Source organism: Hyaloscypha bicolor (assembly GCF_002865645.1).
Source record: "Hyaloscypha bicolor E unplaced genomic scaffold K444scaffold_10, whole genome shotgun sequence".
NCBI classification, from domain to species: domain Eukaryota; kingdom Fungi; phylum Ascomycota; class Leotiomycetes; order Helotiales; family Hyaloscyphaceae; genus Hyaloscypha; species Hyaloscypha bicolor.
The window spans coordinates 2,621,325-2,641,029 of NW_020194512.1; the positions used below are offsets into that span (position 1 = coordinate 2,621,325).

At 35.1% G+C, this 19,705-nt stretch overlaps 4 protein-coding genes across 4 annotated transcripts; 2 read left to right on the top strand and 2 right to left on the bottom strand.

The window, feature by feature from the left end:
- The first annotated feature begins 10,441 nt into the window (after nt 1-10,441).
- K444DRAFT_606365 (uncharacterized protein) lies at nt 10,442-11,811 on the top strand. Its single transcript, XM_024878974.1, has one exon. It carries the CDS (start codon nt 10,589-10,591, stop codon nt 11,459-11,461), a length of 873 nt encoding a protein of 290 aa, XP_024744325.1. The 5' UTR covers nt 10,442-10,588; the 3' UTR covers nt 11,462-11,811.
- K444DRAFT_606366 (uncharacterized protein) lies at nt 11,682-12,804 on the bottom strand. Its single transcript, XM_024878975.1, has 2 exons — nt 12,708-12,804; nt 11,682-12,654 (listed from the first exon to the last, which is right to left on the bottom strand). Exon 2 carries the CDS (start codon nt 12,612-12,614, stop codon nt 11,871-11,873), a length of 744 nt encoding a protein of 247 aa, XP_024744326.1. The 5' UTR covers nt 12,615-12,654; nt 12,708-12,804; the 3' UTR covers nt 11,682-11,870.
- Nucleotides 12,805-14,962: 2,158 nt separating this feature from the next.
- Nucleotides 14,963-15,730, top strand: K444DRAFT_639383 (uncharacterized protein; the record flags this gene model as incomplete). Its single annotated transcript, XM_024884377.1, has 2 exons — nt 14,963-15,177; nt 15,301-15,730. The coding sequence occupies 2 exons, from the start codon at nt 14,963-14,965 to the stop codon at nt 15,728-15,730; spliced, it is 645 nt and encodes a 214-aa protein (XP_024744327.1).
- A 995-nt stretch (nt 15,731-16,725) lies between these two features.
- K444DRAFT_639384 (folylpolyglutamate synthase) lies at nt 16,726-18,113 on the bottom strand (the record flags this gene model as incomplete). Its single annotated transcript, XM_024884378.1, has 2 exons — nt 16,726-17,982; nt 18,027-18,113. 2 exons carry the CDS (start codon nt 18,111-18,113, stop codon nt 16,726-16,728), a joined length of 1,344 nt encoding a protein of 447 aa, XP_024744328.1.
- Nucleotides 18,114-19,705: the final 1,592 nt, after the last annotated feature.

The following is a 19,705-nucleotide window of genomic DNA, read 5'->3' on the forward strand; positions in this document are numbered from 1 at the left end:
ATACAAAATTCGAAAGAGCTATTTATTTGAAGTATATTAGTGCGATTTACGATATAATTCGCTATAATAAGCCTCTCTAATATCTAGTAGTAAAGGCAGAAATTGAGTAATAGTTAAAGGCGGATACTAATTAATATAGAGAACTATATTGGATTTAGTATAAGAATATAGCTAAGCGGGTTTGAATTACTTTTAAGTAAGTTCAGGAGTACGAAATAAGACTATTTAAAGGTAATAAGTCTTATTTTAGGTATATAAAAGAGAAATTAGATTAACTAATAAAGGAGGATCCTAAATATTTCATTATTTCGGACTCTAAGTAGGATTTTTCTATTATTTTTAGTACTTAGGGAATAAGTACAAATAAATAGGGGGTCGGATATAGTATAGTAGGCTATATTCGTTAAAAATTATATTATTTTGGCGGTTTTAAGGTTTAGGTTATATAGTAAAGGCTGCGGCCTTTTATATGTAACTTGCGGAAATCATATAAGAAAGCTAGTTTTTCTATAGACTTAGAGAATAATTCTTTATAAGTATTTAATTAATTGAGCTTTTATATACTATATACTATTTATATTTTACTATTTATGCTTTTGATTTGTTATTTTACTATTAAGTCACGTTTTATACTCTGGTATACTTTATATAGGTTTTTGTCTTATTATAGTTTCCCTCTTATACTAACTACTATTTATATTATAAGTATTAGGCTTATAAATTACTAATTATATATATATTATTAGGGCCTTCTATTTAGAAGGGGCTTCCCTGAACCTTATAGGAGGAATAGAGATTAGTTCTATACTGAATTTAATATTATAGTTTTATAATATACTAATTTATTCTATTATTTAGTTTTTTATTTTTCTTTAAAAATTATAATTTAAATTAAATAATATATAAAATAATTAAATAAAACTTTATAAAATATAGTTTTTTATAAAGAATATATTTAATATCTTTATATTTTAAATTTAGAAATAAAATTCTTAATATTAAAAAATTAAAGTTTTTTTTTAAAAGAATTTTAAGTCTTAAAATTATAACCTTATAAATATAAGTATTATATAATCTGGTTTTATTATTATTTTGACTTTATTTTAGTTACTTAATTAGCTTATATATATATTATTAATACTTATTACTTTTTATTACTTTTAATTATTTTCAAGTTATATAATTGTCGGAATAGCTATATTGCAAATTTCCTGGTCATGTGGCCTTGCGTCACATGCGTGACTCAACTGGTAGACTAGTGTGGGAGGGAAACTGCGACAAGACAAAAAACCACATAAAGTACACCAGAGCACAAAACGTGACTTGACAGCAAAACAACAAGATCAAAAGCGTAAATAGTAAAGCATAAACAGTGTGCAGTGTGCAAAAGCTCAATTGATTGAATATGGAGGAGGGATTGTTATCTAGAACTACAGAAAAAACCAGCTTTCTTATGTGATTCCCGCAAGTCACGTGCAAAAGGCCCCAGCCTTTGCCATGTGACCAAAACATCAAAACTGTCAAAACAAAGCGATTTTGATAGAGTACGGCTTGCCGTACCACACTAGTCCTAATTAGGCTTAGCAGATTTAGGGGGAGCATATTAATATCACGATACGGACGTACTGTGCTTCCTACTTCTGAATATCGATCACTTCGCCAACTTACACACCGAGCATTCCATGCATATTATATGACATGCTACGCGTTACTGGTGAACCGACACTGATCAGTTAGTACTTACAGATCAGATGAAGACCTAGCTAGTCCTAAAAGCATTTGGTAGCCTAAGACAAAGCAAGTCTATTCCTATGTCAAGGGGGGAACCACTTATCAACTCCTCAAAAGCATTCGGTAGCCTAGGGTAAAGCTGTTCTTGGTCAACAGCAACCACTTACCTCAACTCAATTTCTCTTTTGCACTTTCTGCAAACCACCAGAGCAACTGTCAATTGCTCTTTTGCAAGGCCGAATACCCTCTGCAACCCACCAGAGCAATCCTCATTCAATCACTCTTTTGCCGAACACCCTCTACAAACCACCAGAGCAACTGTCAAAATTGCTCTTTTGCAAGGCTGAACACCCTCTGCAAACCACTGGAGCAACCCTCTGGAACTCGACCCTCTGGAACACCCTTGAGGCACTTCAACTTCAACTTCGAAATCAATTTTACCTTCAAGTTGGGCCCCTCGAGCTTCAAACCCTTTGCAGACCACCGGAGCAACCCTCTGTCCAGAAACAACAATCCTCGCCTTTGGGAGCCTGTCGAATACCTCTCCCTACCCCTCCTTCCACGAACTACCTTACCTTCAAGCCTCTCGAACTTCGAACCGCACACACAAACATATTGAGGAGACACACTGGGAAGACTGGAAACTGGAGATATCCGGGAAAAAGACATTCCTAGGCAACAGTTGAAAGGCCTCTTGTTCACGCGGATAGGTTTACTACCTGCAGGTAAATACTCCTTTCTAATATTCGGGGCATACTCAATCCTGTATCCAAACCTCTTATACAAGTACCGTAATTCAGTATAAATAAGAACAAGTAGTATAATAATTAAGCTATAAATATATAATTTCTTTATTTAGAGATTTAATATTATAAAAAGTTATTTTAGTAAAGTAATTTAAAGCGAGATAGTAAAATAGATATAATCTAAATAAGGCTAATAATATAATAATAATTAAAACGAGATTAATAATTAATAAGTTATAAATAAAAAGATTAGATTATATAATATTAATACTAGTATAAAATTATATTATATATTAATTTCTTTCTTTTAAATTAAATACCTTTTCTATTTATTTTTTTCTTATATAACTTTTAATTATTATTCTAGCTATAAGTCTAAAAAAGCTAAATTAATATTACTATTTATAAACTTTTCTTTTTTATATATATAATATTAGAAGAAAGATTATATAATAATAAAAGTAAAGCTAATAAATTCTATAATTCTAATAATATAAATTAGAAATCTAAAAATATAAAAGATATAAGTTTTAATAATTTCTAATTATAAAAATTTAATACTAGTTATTAAGGTTATAATAACTCAAATATAAAGTATTAATTATTAATTTAAAGTAAGAATAAAAAGAAAAACTCAATAAATAATAATATAAGAAAAGAATTTTTTATATTAAAGCTTTTTCTTTATATAAATTTCTAAGAAAATAAGAATCTCTTATATAAAAGCTAATTATTAATATAAATCTTTAATTAATTAAAAATCTTTTATAAAAAAGCTAGCTATTAATATAAACTTTTAATTAATTAAAAGTTTCTTATAAAAATATAAAAGCTTAATATAAATTTATAAAAAAAAGGAAAAATTAATTTAATTAAAAGTTTAATATAAATATTAATATATTTTTAATTTTTAATTTTTAATTATTAATTAAAGAAACTTATAAATATAAATATAAATATATTTTTAATTATTAATTAAAGAAACTTATAAATATAAATATAAATATATTATATAACTTTTATATAGTAAATTAAAAGCCGGTTTTTATACTTAATATATAATATTTATATTAAATATTATAAATTTATTATTATATAATTATATTTCTTTATTTACTAGAAATTAGAGCTTGCTTTTAGTTTTTTTTATATTAAAAGCTTAGTTTATAATATTATATTCTATTATTTTATTAATAAATTTAGTATTATATAACTATAGTATTTAGAATATTAAGCTTCTTTTCTTAGTTTAGAATTCTTGAATTAAAAGCTATTCTATTTTATTTTCTAAGCCTAGAAACCCGGTTTTATAATATATAATATTAGAATTTATTCTTTTTTAAAACCCCCGGAATTTTTTTATAAAAAAGTAAAATAGAGGCTTTTAGTTTTTATTTAGCTATTATTCTTTAAATAAGCAAGTAATATAATAGATATTACTAAAAAATAGCTAGTATAAAAAAGAAACTATAATAAGATAAAAACTTATATAAAGTATATTAGAATATAAAACGTAATTTAATAATAAAATAATAAAATATAAATAGTATATAATATATAAAAGCTTAATTAATTAAAAATAAAAAAGGAATTATTATTTAGAACTATTAAAAAAACTAGCTTTTTTATATAATTTCTATAAGTTATATATAAAAAACTCTAGTTTTTATTATATAATTAAAATATTAAAACTTATTAAAATAAAGTAATTTTAATATAATATAACTGTGATGTGTGCAGGGTCGCACGTGACTTAAGGGCATGTGACGAACCTCGGATGTCGCGGGTGTCGATCAGGGAGATCGGCAGCCCTTCGATATCCCAACCAACCACTGTTTACATCATATGCATTAGGCTTATAAATCACTAATTGTATGTATGCCATCGGGGCCTCCTATTTAGAGGGGGCTTCCCTGGACCTCACAAGAGGGACAGAGATTAGTTCTGTACTGAATTTAATACTGTGGTTTCACAATACACTGATTCATTCTATTGTCTTATTGCCTACCAACAAACACCTCACAATAACTTATTATATTATATTATATTATATTCGATTTTTTATTTATTTATACTTGTTTCTAAATACTAAAAACTAATAGAAAATCTCTATTTAGAATTCAAAATAATAAAATAATTAGAATTTTCTTTTATTAATATTTCTAATTTCTTTTTAATATATCGAAAATATTATTTATTATTTTTAAATAGTTTTATTTTATATTCTTGAACTTATTTAAAAATAATTCGAATTTACTTAATTATATTCTTATATTAAATATAATATAGTTTTCTTATTATTTAATATTTGCCTTTAATTATTAATTAGTTTTAGTCTTTATAGCTAAATACTAAAATAACTTATTATAGTAAATTATATTCTAAATAAATAGCTTTTTGAATTTCGTATTATTCATAATATTCTTAAATTAATCTTTAATAAAAAAAGAAAGCTTTTAATAAAAAGCTTTAATAATTTTATAAAAAACTTTATTTTTATATATTTTATTCTAAATAGTAATTAGGCTTATTAAGATTATAATAAAAAGCTTTTCGAATAATAGATTATTATTAAATCATTTTTTAATTATTATTTTTTTCTAGTATTATTATTTAATTATAATTCTAAATTTATAAATTATTTAGCTAAAGATATTTATTTATTTAAATATTTTATATTTAAATATTTCTTTTCTGCTTTTTTTATTAAATATTTATTTAATTTCTTTATATTTTTTAAATTAAAATTATTATAAATAAAAAAGTAATTAATACTTTTAAAATCTTTTTTATTAAAAAAAGCTATTTTCTTATAATTTATAAAAAAAATATAATTAATATTTGATTTTTCTTATTAAGGAAAAACTTGCTATTTAGAGCTTTAATAATAGCTAGATTATTAATATTATTTTTATATTTATAATAGCGGGATTAAGGTAATAGCTAGAGCTTAAAGATTCAAGAATTTCATATATTGAAAATATTAAGCTAAAGAGAAGAAGAAGAGGAGAGAGAAAAGCAAAGGGGATAAAAGAAGAGAAGTACTAGCTAAAACTACTAAAATACTAGCTAGCTAGATGAAACTAGTTATATAATAGCTACTTCTATATAGCCTCTAGTTAGTACTATTATATTACTCTTCCGGAAAACCAAGTCTGAATACCTTTATTTAGATATATAAAGGAAATAGGTCTTTTAATAAAAACCCCCTAAAACGGCTAGCTTTTAATAATTACTATCTGACTAATAGCTACTTCTACTTTTACCTGAGGCTCCAGAACTAGCCTTAGACCCAAAATCGTCTATAGAACTATTTGCAGAGTTATTAAAAGAACCGTCTATTAAACTAAGCTCGTCTATAGAGCCCAAATTATTCGTAAAACCGTTTATAGAATCAAGCTTGTTCAGAGAACCGTCTATAGAATCGTTTATAGAGCCCAAATTATTCGCAGAGTCAGAATCATCTATAGAACCGTCTATAGAGCTATTTATAGAGCCCAAATCGTCTATAGAGCCAGACTTTTCCGTTTTTCCGTTATTAGAAAAGGACAAATTACCGGCAGGAGAATGCTATATATAAGCCTCTGGGGCAGAATTATTCGAATTAGACGAGTCAGAGAAAGGGTATTGTATCCGGCTAGAAGGTAGTTATACGGGCGGCCGTACGAGGGGCAGACAAGGGAGAGGCGAACAAGAAAGGGGCGATTACGGGAGGGGCGATTACGGGAGGGGCGATTACGGGAGGGGTAATTATAGGAGAGGTAATCGTGAGACAGTTACTTCTGTTTTAAATCGGCGAACTGGAACCGATTACCGGGTTTCTTCTATTTTAAATCGGGAACCCGAAACTAATTAGTATATCTCTTGTTTTAAATCGGAGAATTACCGATTCTTGAAGGGAGATACTAATTCTTTTACTCTTATTAATATCGAGGAAGTATTATCTATACTAGTTAAGGGCCAAATTCCGAGATTAACTAGATTATAGAGGACAGGAATCTTTCTTCTTTTAAATCGGTAGAGGACTAATTATTGGGACGTCGTCTGCTCTAGTTAAGAGCCAAATTCCGAGATTAACCGGGTTTTAGAGAATATATCTTTCTTTTTTAAGTTCGAGAGAATTATTAAATATTAGAAGCGGAATTCTGTTTTTGCTTCCTAAAAACAAATACAAGTTCTTTACTAGTAGTATTCTATTACCTTTATAGGCTAAATAAGTAAGCTTAGTATAATATAATAATAGAATTGAAGTAATAGCCAGGATTTAAAGATCTAAGAATCTTATATTTATTCTGGTATTTACCAAATACTAGAAGATTATAGTTTTGCCTTTCTAGTATATATTATAAAACCGGGCTCTGGGCTTAGAAAGCAGGTAAAGTAGCTCTTAATCTAAGGATTCTAAATTAAGAAGAGAAGCTCGTAAATATAAGAGCTTTAGTATTCTAAATACTAGCTAGTTATATATATTATTATAATTATATAATACTAAATTTACTAGTAAAGCAGTAGAGTATAATAGTATACTTTATAATTAATAAGGAACTAGTTCCTACTAATTAGTTAAGTAAGATTTATAGGCCCTTAATAAAGTTCTTATTTTAAAAGGGCTACTTCTATATTTAGAACTAGACTTTTCCTAATTTATTAATATTATATTCTTTATTAAATAGTAAATAAAAGTTAGTATTCTTATTATTTATTTCTAAATTATTGGCTTTCTTTAAATAATTCTCTTTAATAGATATAATCTTATTAAAGTTAGAATAAGTACTTTTTATTATTCAGGCTTTCTAAAACTATAATAATAAAGACTTTCTAGCCGGTTTAATTTCTTCTTAAATTCTTAATAGATTATTTCCTTTAATTATAAGAATACTAGCTATTAAGATTAATTTGCTAGATATAGAATTACTATAGTTTCTTAAATTCCGGTAGGCTTTCTAGCCAAAATAGTATTTAATAATAAATAGTTTCTACTAATTATTTCTTCTAGAATTACTAATTTTTAATTAAGAAAAGCCTATTCTCTTATTCTATATATTATTTAGTAAGGTCCCTAAATATATTAAACTTCTTATTATTTAAGCTCTTAAATAGCTCGAGATTTATTTTATTTATTAAATTATTATATTAATTATCTAATAACTTTCTCAATTTTATTATTAAATAAATAAATTCTATCTAGAATACCGGAAATAGCTTATTTCTTTATTTTAAGTACTAGTATACCTCTTTTATTTTCTAGTATTTTATTCCTTTATTTTTATTATAAGCTTATTAAAGAATCTTAAAAATCTATTTAATAATCGAGATCTATCTAACTAATTCAGGTTCTAGTTAATTATAAATAAATTTATAAGTATTTCTAATAACTAGTTATATTATATAAATAATTTTTAATAGTTTATTATCGAATTCAGAAAAATTCTATATTAGTTACTTTTTATATCAAATATCTAATTATTAATCTAATTATTATCTTTACTTATAAATAAGATAGAATTCTTAATTCTAATAAACTATAATTAATTACTATAAACTAAAAGCAGAAAAGAACTTTAGTATTAGTCCCTATATAGTTCTTTTAATAGAGATCTATAGTATTTCTAGATATCTACTTATTTGAATCTCGATTTTATAGCTTCTTCTTATATTAGTTTTTTTTCTATATAAAATTAACTAGTAATTACCTCTAGCTTATTAACTTTTTTAGTAAGTTAGTTAATATATAAGTGGAATTTCTAGTAGTATTTTGCTTATTTATTAGTTATAAGGTAATATTTATTAATAAGGTTATTTTATATAAGTAATTTCTACTAGCCTTTAACTATTTTCGAGATATTTATACTAATTTAAGTTCTAAATTAGCTAGCTATTTCTTAATATCTTCTTCCGGAATAGTATTATAATAGCTTTCCTAGTAATATAGGTTTATAATATTAAAGTCTGGTTCCTCTATTTTATTATACTAGAGCCTTTTATTTAATATATCTATAATAATAGTATTTGGTTCCGGGCTATTTATAATAGTTTTAGAAGAGGTATTAGCTATAAAAATAAGTATTAAGTAAGTTATTTTTATTTAATATTAGTAAACTATAACTAATTATTATCTTATCTAGTTTTAAGTTAATAGACTAAAACTATCTATTATTTTTCTTATTTTAAATTAGTAAATTACTACTAATTCTTCCTATATTAGAAAAGAGGGCCGGTTCTTTTATTCTTATTAGTATTAAGGAAATATTATTTACTCTAGTTAAGAATTAGGCTTTAAAGTTAACCGAATTATAGAAAATAATATTTTTCTTCTTTTATATTAGTAAAGAACTAATTATTAGAAGGGAAATATTATTTACTCTAGTTAAGAATCGGGCTCCGAGATTAATTAGATTATAGAGAATATTATACTTCTAGTTAAGCTCTCTAGTTCTTTATAGTTTAAGAAGATTATTAAATATTAAAAGTAGTATTCTGTTTTTGCTTTTTAAGAATAAATACAGGTTCTTTACTAGTAGTATTATATTGCCTTTATAGGCCGAGTTAAGTAAGCTTAATATTATATAATAGCGGAATTAATATAATAGTTAAGGGCTTAAAGTTTAAAGAATCTTATATATTAGAAAATACTAAGCTATAGAATAAAATAGAAAGAATACCTTAACCTTTAGTATTATTTTATCTAAGTAATTCCGGCTTAGCTTCGTCTTATATTTATTTCCGATATTCTATTCTTAGTAGATTATACCCTTATATTAGCTATTATATAAGTAATAAAAATAAATAAGCTATAAAATAATACTTATAAATATAATTAATTCCAAGAATTAATTCTAATAAAAACTAATTATAAAAGAACTAATTAATATTTTATTTATTATATATTTAAAAGCTAAAGTTTTAAATAAAAGAATAAGATTTTCTAATTAAGGTAAAGGTTATAAATATAATATTTATAAAAGAATTATAAATAAAGAATTATAATTTTATTATTAAAACTTTAATAATTCTTTATATATATCGTTTTTTTTTTAAGATTTAGAGAATTATATCCAGTTTATAAAGTTTATATTTTTAATTCTATTACTTGGAATTATTTAAAAAGGTGTGAGGTGCGTTACGTGAACTGCGGGGCACGTGACGTACAAATACGTATATATGTATGGTATTAACCGTGGTCGCGACTTGGTTGCGAATACTGTGGCCTTTTGGCCCAGCTGGCAGTGCGATAACGAGCTTAATCTACCTCGCACGTTACAAAAGGTCAAGGTTTCAAGTTATTAAGGATTTTATTTGGCGCGGGCACTCTCGATCGGAGGGGGTCTGAGCGCCAGCGAGGAAGAGCATATAAGGGGCCTCCGGCCCCTTCTCTGCTCTCCTCACTTGCTCATGCACTCTTGCACTCTCTTCAGGGCACTTTTCGACCCACCCACCTTACCCTGGTGCCCTGCACCACTTCCTGTACATAGCTGTTTCTTGTTAGTTGGTTAGATACTGCCCGACATGGTCACCCACACAGTGGGGTCCTAGGGCGAGTCCCAGGCTCTCTTTTCCTACTTCACAGGACACCCGCAAGGTGTTCCTTGCCCGATGGAGGTTCCTCTCTTGCTCAACCAGTTGCTGGAACGCGCTGACTAAGCAATCGGGAGCCTGGTTCCCGCCAATCAATACATTTCAAAAGCTCCTGTGCTCCTGCGATTCCGAGTGCCGTGCTCAGATCGCGGGCCAACTCGCTTTCCCCGACTAAAGGGAAGAGCCCCTTTAGTCGTGACTCTAAGTCCCACTATTACCGAGAGCAAAGGCTGGCGCTCCGCAAATCACGTGCTGTTTCGATAAGCCCTGTGATTCTTGATCACGCTTTTGTATGTAAGCTGCATTGTCAGCTTTTAGTCAGCTCGCTCGGATCTATGCTATGTGGACCGCTCGAGCCTTAAAATAAAACCTTATGTCCTTTTTACCCTTTCCAATCACACCTCGTGGTATCTCCGATATCACCCTTACAGTGGCCATGCTTATTTGACCTTTGCAGACCTTCATTCTTCGATACATACGAATATTACGTCCACTCCTCTGACCTGACAACAAAGTATCTCAAAATTTTAAATACTATGAACGTCGCTGTCGATTCAGTAAAGTTCCAGCTCGTGTCTGATCTCCATCTTGAAACCCCGCAAGCAAGGCCGACATACGAGGACTTCAAAATCCAGCCAGAATGTCAGTATCTGGCTCTTCTTGGTGACATCGGAAGTATATGGGACCCTCGGCTGTTTAGTTTTCTTGAAGACCAGCTGAGAAAGTTCGAAATTGTCTTCTACATCCTGGGAAACCACGAGGCATATGGAACGACCGTGCTGGTAGCCCGAACAACTGCTCGTGCTTTTGAACATGAAATAGAAGAGCTCCGCTCATTACCAGGATCGACTATGGGGCGATTTATATTTCTGGATCAGACAAGATTTGATCTCACGGATTCCATGACCGTGCTGGGGTGTACTCTTTTCTCGCGCATCTCCAACGAACAGCGAGAATCCGCGGCGCTCTTCTGCTCGGATTTCTCCGAGATAAAAGATTGGACGGTTGATGCTCACAATTCTGCACACCAGTCTGATATCGGCTGGTTGAATTCGCAAATCGAGAATATCGCACGATACGAGCCGCATCGCAAGATTGTGGTCTTCACTCACCACAGCCCGACAATGCTTGAGGCAGCCAATGATCCTAGACAGCTGCAAGATGTTGGTCAGGTGCGGTCTGCGTTCGTCACAGATCTCTCTGATCAGGTATGCTGGACTAGCGCGAATGTCATGCTCTGGGCGTTTGGACACACTCATTTTAATTGCGATTTCGTGGATCTGGGAACGAAGAAGCGAGTTGTGGCAAATCAGAAAGGCTATCGTAGGTCTGAATTGGAGACATTTGACGCGTCGAAAGTGGTCAAGGTCGAAACATTGCTCGATTCAGAGGCAAAAGGTCAAAGATAAGTGGAATCCAGAAGGAAATTCGGTCATCACTCCGAGAGACATGTCTTCATTGGAGTCAGTGGATTGAAGGACGGCATTTAAATTGAACAAATATTCTAAGGCCAATTTCGTAAGAAGCCTAGGTCAGCCGTTAGAAGGTTATGATCTCTTGGCGATCCAGACTTGCAGGAGGCCCCACGAATGGCAGGTGGCCACGAGGAAATAGACTTGTTACAGGTGGCAGGCATGAGGCTATTTTTGGTATTTATATTTGAACGAGACATTGCTACAGAAATACAAGAAAATATCCACGGTGGAATGCTACAAAACAGTTTGTTGGCTGCCTGTTATCCGCAGGCGGCGCCAGCACCCAGCTCTCGCGTCTTGCAGACCTGAGCCATAGCCTCAACCACGACAGTTCAATTTATCCTTATTGCTCCAAAACTGTGGCCAAAGGAGCCCTAAAGACTCCTTTCTCATATGGTCTGGACACAAAAATGCCTTCCTTGATCTCTCTGCTTCTCCTCACATGATACATGTGTCGGCTCGTAGTCGTGAAACTCTCTTCTTTGGGGTCCGCGGAGGTGATATTATAATGAACTTCTCGATGCTCTGGTTTGAGATTTTCGGCGTAAGTGAGACTCTTGACCGGTTCGCCCTCGGAGTTGTGTAGGTAATAGCAGTAGTTAATCAAACAGCCAATATAAAGAGCAAATCCTAATCGATCCACGTAGTCCTGAGAGGAAATATTGAGCCAAAACTCAATCATTGAGTCGAGGAAGCTATGAAGTGGCGGGAGGAAGTCTTGCACGCCATCATCCAATTGATAATACCATTCTCTAGCCATGTGCAATACTACACCCGTCGAAGATCGATAACGAGCAATCCGAATAGCTCGTTTACTAAATTCGGGGTCGTTTTCGAACCTGGCCTCTGGTGGCATTTCTTCGTAGCCACTATCGAGAAGGATCTTTGCTGCCGTACGCGGATCTTCTACCAAGAGATGAAGATCCCAAACTTGTGTATTGCTACCATGGAGAGCAAGGAGATCCTCAAGCCAAATCACGTTGGGGATTTGCTTGTCGGCCAGTAGCCTGCAAGCTTCGTAGCGGCTGTTGCCCATAGACGGACTAGCCTGCTTTAACCGTCTGGGTGTCGATTTGGTATTTCCCATAGAGACAGGTGCAGGTTTGGGTGCTGGCTAGTAATGGAATCTGAGGCGAAACTAGTCAATCTTATTCCTTGGAACGAAAGGCGTGCGCAATACCTGGTCCCGCACAGTCTTATACGGCTTCACTATGCGCTGAGCAATCTTCGTTGAATTGTATGTCCACAGGAGTTGGCATGTATTAGTTCAGCTTGTCCTCCCAGAATTGTAAGATGATGAATTTATCTTGGCGCAAAAACAGGGTAACATTCAATGGAGTGGATGACTAAGCTAAACTAGAAGAGTTCACTGGCCAACCGCCCAAACTACTCAACCGCCCAGCCTAAAAATCTTAATATTTAATCAACGCCTTAATAAAATTATAATTCCTATTAAATACTAATACTTTATAGTATTCACAACCACCTAATAGCTGTATATTAACTTAAAACTATGTGGTATTGCTAAAATTATTTATTTAGTAGCATTTTTGGCATTTTCCCACTGATTTTTACCCCGCCATCTCTACCCCTCACTAATTCCTATACAATTAATTAAATATCTTATATAACGTTCTAAGTTCTTTAGTAATATATGGCTTAATATATAGCTTAATATAAGAGAGTATATTAGAAGGTTTTTTGCATTATTATAATAATATTTCTTATTAAATTTTCTTTGGGGTAAGAATTAGTGACTTGCGTTTAGTGGGGTAACAAGCCTAAATTTAAGTACCTAATTCTTGGGGCAAAGAAACGCCCATACTATATAAATATTTAATTATAATTTAGGTGCTATTCGATTTTTCAATTATAAAAGCTCGTATATTAATCGAATTCGCAATTATCTAGTAAACCTTATGCCTTCTTTTAATTAGCTAGCTGCTTCTTGCCTCACTAATAAACGCTATCTTGCCTTTGCATCTTATACCTTTGGTTTTGCTCCATTAATTCGATCTCAAAGGGTTTCGTATGCAATTCCATGCTCTCTCGCGCATTCCCCAATGGATTTAGTCTTCTTGTAATCGAGATATCGTCATGAGCCGTCTATAATCGCACGCTTCCTGAGAGCTCGTTGGGATTGTTCGTGAATTCGGTATAGTGATTTTCCTTTACAGACATGTTGAGGGGCTAAAAAAGCTTTAGAAAACAGTTGATTTGATAGTAAAATATTATGTGGGTGTTGAATTATGATTTTTGGAAAACAGCGATTTTGGGCGGTTGGGTGGTCTGGGCGGTTGGCCAGTAAAACCTTCTAACCTTAGAATGGGGTCACCCACTTCCCGCCCACGCCTACCCCACCAATTTTCAAAGTCATTGGAAAGTTCTGAAAACTTTCAGGATTATAGAGAATACTCGAAATATTGTGAATATTGTATTAATTCTTCGAAATTGTAGTGTTAAGGTCTCCAAAATCCAAGTTGAGCGGGAAGTGGGTGTGGGCGATTGGTGAGTGACACCTTCTATCTAAGCGAACACGTGGCAAAGCCATCTCAGCAAATCCTCGTGTGCTTCGCACCGGGTGTTTGAAATGAAACCAATATATAACTGCATATAGCAAGAAAGGCTGGAATCACGACAGGCTATTGGTCGGACCGCCCTGCGGTCCTGGCTAGTTCACCGATGAAACCCCTGTGAACAGGTGACAATTGACCTACGTTTGGGCAGTAAGCGCCGGGCTGGGGCGGGCCTTAATCATATGTTTTCAACGAATTAGATCTCATGCTCAAGCGCTCGAGGGTCGGACCAAGTCCCCTGTCTCGTTGGCTCGTTCACTTCAAATCAACCAACATCACAACATCTTAGAGCCATTCTTCATTCCTGTAACACAAGGGTGTATAAAAATAGTAGTCTCCATCGTCCGAGATCTTCTCATCCCGAACTTTCTCGCCACATGAGGCCAAATGTGTCCATATCCTTACAAAAAGAGCCCAGTCTTAGCGGCTACAGATGCTTTCAGGTTTCACTAGGCGAGCGCTACGTCGGAGCAGATGGAAATAAAAACACAAAGAGGTGGGCTAAATTAAATGTCCGAGGATGGTTGATTGCGGCTGGAGGGGACCATATATATACACCCCTTCAAGCTTGTTTCTGGGCGACTTGTCTCAGCTCTAAAGTTTCTGGCGGCTTCCTTGCATAGATCCTCTTCTTCCATATTGGCTCCTCTTCAATTACCGTATATCTTTCTCTTTCTTCCGAACTACTTTTATATACTTGATTTTCCCTGTATTGTCCGATATGGGTTGTTTGTGTTCAAAACAAGGCTCTAGCAGGCCGACAGCACCAAGGCCTGCTTCAGTTCCATTGAAAAATACCAGTTCATCGTCTGCGAGAAGTACACAACGCTCAAAGTACCCCCAGCGAACAGAAAGGGCGATGACGCAGCAAATAAGGACCGAGTTCTTGAATGCCACGCAGGATGCATTTGGACACCTGGAGTACGGTGTGATTGGTGGCACCGCCTTAGCGGAATATGGCAACGTGCGGACGACGTCAGATCTAGATGTCATGGTTCCGCACAATATAATAGATGTAGTAGAGGGTCATTTACTCCGCCATGGGATGGTTCGCACGGCAGAGCGAGGAATAGGGTAAGTACATTATTGAGTTTATTATTGCGTGCGCCTTGTATTCGAAGGCACTTTGTGTCATTTTTAATCTCCTTGTTGCAATCTATATTAGTGTCACTGAACACTGCTAATAATGAAGTTTAGCTATCTAGCTTCCGATGGGAATTGCTATGGTCTCGACATCACATCAGACAGAGCTCTTGGCCAGACATTCCGAACGACACGAACTCAACATCGGGTCATGCCCGTCGACTTCCTCTTGAACTCAAAAGCCTACTCGTATATAACCCGCGTTGGCCCTGACATGCAGCAGAAAAAGGCAAGCGACGCGCAGGATATAATTTTTCTCCTGGATTATATGAGAAGAAACGACCACGTTCCAGATAGACAGCATTGCCGATGGGTCGTTGACCATGACTTCTGGACTGCATTTTGTGGCAGTTATCGTGGTGCAGAGGAGCGTTTTCAGAGACTTGGTTTGCAGAGAGATCCAACACCTAGTGCGAGCAACCGTGGGACGAGGAATTCAAGCATGGAGATCCGTCGAACTAGTAGGAGTAGTAGTAACCATTGAAAATTAGATTTCGATAGTTAAGTATGTAATATTCTGTTAAATCAAAACAATTTAGCTTGTATAAATTACATAAAATTTAGATTGTTCTTATTGCTTATTTATATTAAATCTTACTCACGTTGTAGGCTACTCCAGTGAGCTAGCTGAGTCGAGGGTCGAGTAGAGGATGATGAACGCCTGAGCGGTGGCAGGAAGGGTGTGCCCGATTGTGGAAGCTGATGCTCAGTAAATTTCTCTACAGCAAACGCCCAAATCTGTTTTGGCATCCCCCCGTAGCCAGAGCCGCATTCGGAAGAATGCCATGCGGTGGGGAACGTTCACTGTCAAGCCATTCCCAACGCCCATATCTCCCGCACCAGCCTTTTTTGCCTTCTAAAAACAATATTAGGAACTAGCTATAGAAAATCTAATTAATATGTTTCATTCGCGATCTTATAGTTACCTATTGCATACTTAAGGGCTAAAGTTTTAAGTAAAAGAATAAAAAATTATAATTAAGCAAAAGTTATAGGTCTAATACTCGCAAAATAATTTCAAACAAATAATTCTTATAATTTTTGTATTTCTCGCGATTTTATTATGAAAACCTTAATAACTCTTTACTCGCTTCTTTTTTTAAGATTTAGAGAATTGTATCTAGTTTATGAGGCTTATATTTTTAATTCTATTACTTAGAATTATTTAAAAAGGTTAAGGTTTCAAGTTATTAAGGATTTTATTTAGTGCGGGACATCTTGCTTTCCCCTACTAAAGGGAAGGGCCTCTTTAGCGCGACGTCAAGTCCGACTATTAGATTTCTTTCTGATTTCAAGAGAATTGAATCCAGGATGGAACGACCGGCGCCGTTTGCATGGAGTTTCGAAAAGGCAATGGATTATGACGACATGATGCATGCACCTTTATTGGTAACAAAAACTTGAAACTTACACACGAGAGTAAGTATATACGCATCAGCCTTTGGCATTCTGGAGGAGGTATTTGATTTCATGTATATGCTATACCACTTCTTCCGCTGGCGGCGGTCTGATAAGCGCTAAAGCAGGTCCCACTAAATGCTGACTTCCAGTAATGAGAGTCTGCATCCCACCATCACCACTCTCCCCGATCCTCCTCGCAGCGTCAAGTGCGCTCTTAATCGTACGTTGGACCAGAATCTCGGTAGCAGGGTGTATCTGCTTCCATGCTTCCACATACACCTTCTGCAACCCGTCAATATTAAATTCTTTCTCGCTTCTCCCTTCTGGGGAATCTTGGTTTCGTCGATAGGTGGTGAAAATTACATGGTCTACCTTTCCTTGCAAAGCCCGAGCTAGGCATTCGACGACAGGACCACCTTTTCGAACATGACTTATTTGAGCAAAAATGAGGATCTTGGGGGAGGCGGAAGATTGGGCGTGGGAGAGGAACCATTCAGCTGCAGCAGTGAGGCCGATGTCGTTATGAGCTCCGTCTAGATACCAGGTGTTTTGGCCCTCGACCTCAATCTGAAAACGCCCGGGCCAAGACCATTGTCTGATACTTTCGATGATATCTGTATCGCTCAAGGGTGATGGTTTCTCGCCTGTCGTTTCCTCGAGAAATGCACGGGCTGCTGAGATGGCTACGGAGCAATTTGTGCGTAGAGTATCGGGCTTGATCTGGATTGCTCCATCTGGTAACACAAGATCTATTTCTGCGAATTCTAGCGTGGAGGCCTTTTCCACTGCGCGATTTTGAAGCATAGATGTCGCTTCGGGCACAGCTGGAGCTGCGACAGCTCGGGCGCCAGGCTTGAAGATACCAGCTTTGTGCCAGGCTATACTCTCCAGGGAAGATCCAAGTTGTTCGACATGATCGAGTCCAAGAGTTGTGACGCAGGTAACGATAGGCTTCTTAACGACGTTCGTGGAGTCATATTCTCCGCCGTGATGGGCCTCGATGATAGCTGCATCGACGCCTTCTCGTATAAATGCATGGAGGGCGAAGATAAAGTATAGTTGAAGGTAGCGGGGTCTCCTGCCTTCGCCTTTCGAAAGAACATCTTCTACTTCAAAAAAATACTTCGCGAAGAGGTCTCGTGATAGAGGCTGGAAGTTGATCCTTATTCGCTCTTCCGGGTAGATGAGATGGGGTGAGGTGTAGAGTCCTGTTTTACTTGGAAATCCGGTCCTCTTGCCGTGGGTTCGTAGAAAAGACTCGATGAATGCACATGTGCTTCCTTTGCCTTTCGTACCAGCAACGTGAATCACGTTCAGACGGTTGATATCCTCGGCCTGTTGAGGTTAGCATGATCTAGGTGCGGGAAGATTGAGAATACTGAATGACCAAGTTCACCCAGCCATTCCTTCATCCCATGAATGCTTGGCAGGCCGGTCAAATGAGCCCCCCGATTCAGTTGTGGCATAGATCGCATGCCAGGGGTAGATTTTCCAGGGTCATTGGGCCTTTGCTCCCGAACCCGAGCTTTAGCGAGCTCGATGGCTCTCTGCCCACGTCAGAAACGCACAGGATATTGGTTGAGAATCATACCTTATAGCTCCTGTCGAGAACCGCCATTTTCTAATCTTCCTCCATTGTCAGCTATCGATTATCTCACGTGAGGTCGAAAGGAATAGAGATCACAGATGAGATCATGAGAGGGAAGATAGCAGACTGTTTCATACATGTACCAGGTGCGCGGTCGTTGCAAGCAAATAGGTTCAACTTCGGAGGCACTCATCTCTTTCACTGTGCCACTGAATACCCGGCATCTCCGTGAAGCAGTGAGGTGATATCACCTTTGATTTGGCTTGAAGATTGAAACTGGTGTTCCCTCTTGGCGCCAACTTATTGTGGCGAAGGTGGCAGCGCTATACCATAACCTTATTTTGGGAGGCGGTCAGACCCGGCAAAATCATTTCACGTCATTGGGATGGAGATGCAGCTTGATCAGAGATCCACTCTACACAACGCCAGTACCATTTCTCCGATCGCACACATCGGTAACGACAGTTTTTGCTTTTCAATATCGCAGGGAGAGTATTAGGCTGATCTGAGTGCAATGCGCCAAATTTAGTCTGCGAAAACCCCCAAATCATACCACGATGTCCTTTCAAGGCTCCATCTAGCTGCACGATGCGCCCTTACCTCTCAAGGAGACCCGGATCCAGCGGCTGGCGATGCGCAAAGAGTCTTTGAAGTCGGCTCTCAAAGTATGGATGTCAAGTACTCCCAGACATGGCAGAAAGGTACGTCAAAAGGCCATTGCTACATTGGCTGTTGTACGATATCCTGCACAATAACGATTCGAAGTACCTCCCGCAACTTATCATGAGTTTCCTCCCTGCCGGAATGCCTGCTACTCCGCTCTGTGTAGCACGATACCTTGTCCAGATTGAAGTGTTACCCTCGGGAGTCCGGAACTGTTTTGTCATACGAGAATACAAAGGCTATATTTGGAAGGAGCCATGCGAGGAATACAACAATGGTTGAGGAAATTGCTCTGCACCTGCAGCACTGAATGATTTGGTTGTCTTTCCGTGGGACGAACATGAGGTTGGGAGAAATTTTGGTTGCTTTCCCAAGTTTTAGTTTGACCATAATCAATCCTTGTTTAATTCATTCGCCGACAGGCTCGGCAAAAATTCCTTAATTTCCGGTATCGATAGGTATCGATGCCAGAATCGTAAGGTATCGATTCCCCGAACCCAATTCCCCCCTTTAATTGCAATTAACTTTAGAACCACTTCTCTTATAAGAAAACTTTTGGTAGCGCAAATATTCTACTTGATTTAGGCTTTCTATTTAGCTACTTATCTTATATTTTAGACCAAAACTTATCTCAATGCGGCTATTTTAAGTAAAAATGAGCTTTTGAGATTTTCGTGAGGCTCGCTTATATATTTAGCGTCTTGATAAGAAATACGAATACGGGGCTTAATTCTCCGAATACAAGGGCTATTTTAAATTTAAGATATTATTAACTTTTATTAATAATAGTAAGTATTTCTTTTAATA

Excerpts from the sequence above, each read along its gene's own strand:
- K444DRAFT_606365 (XM_024878974.1), top strand. The coding sequence starts at position 10,589 with ATGAACGTCGCTGTCGATTCAGTAAAGTTCCAGCTCGTGTCTGATCTC.
- K444DRAFT_606366 (XM_024878975.1), bottom strand. The coding sequence starts at position 12,614 with ATGGGAAATACCAAATCGACACCCAGACGGTTAAAGCAGGCTAGTCCG.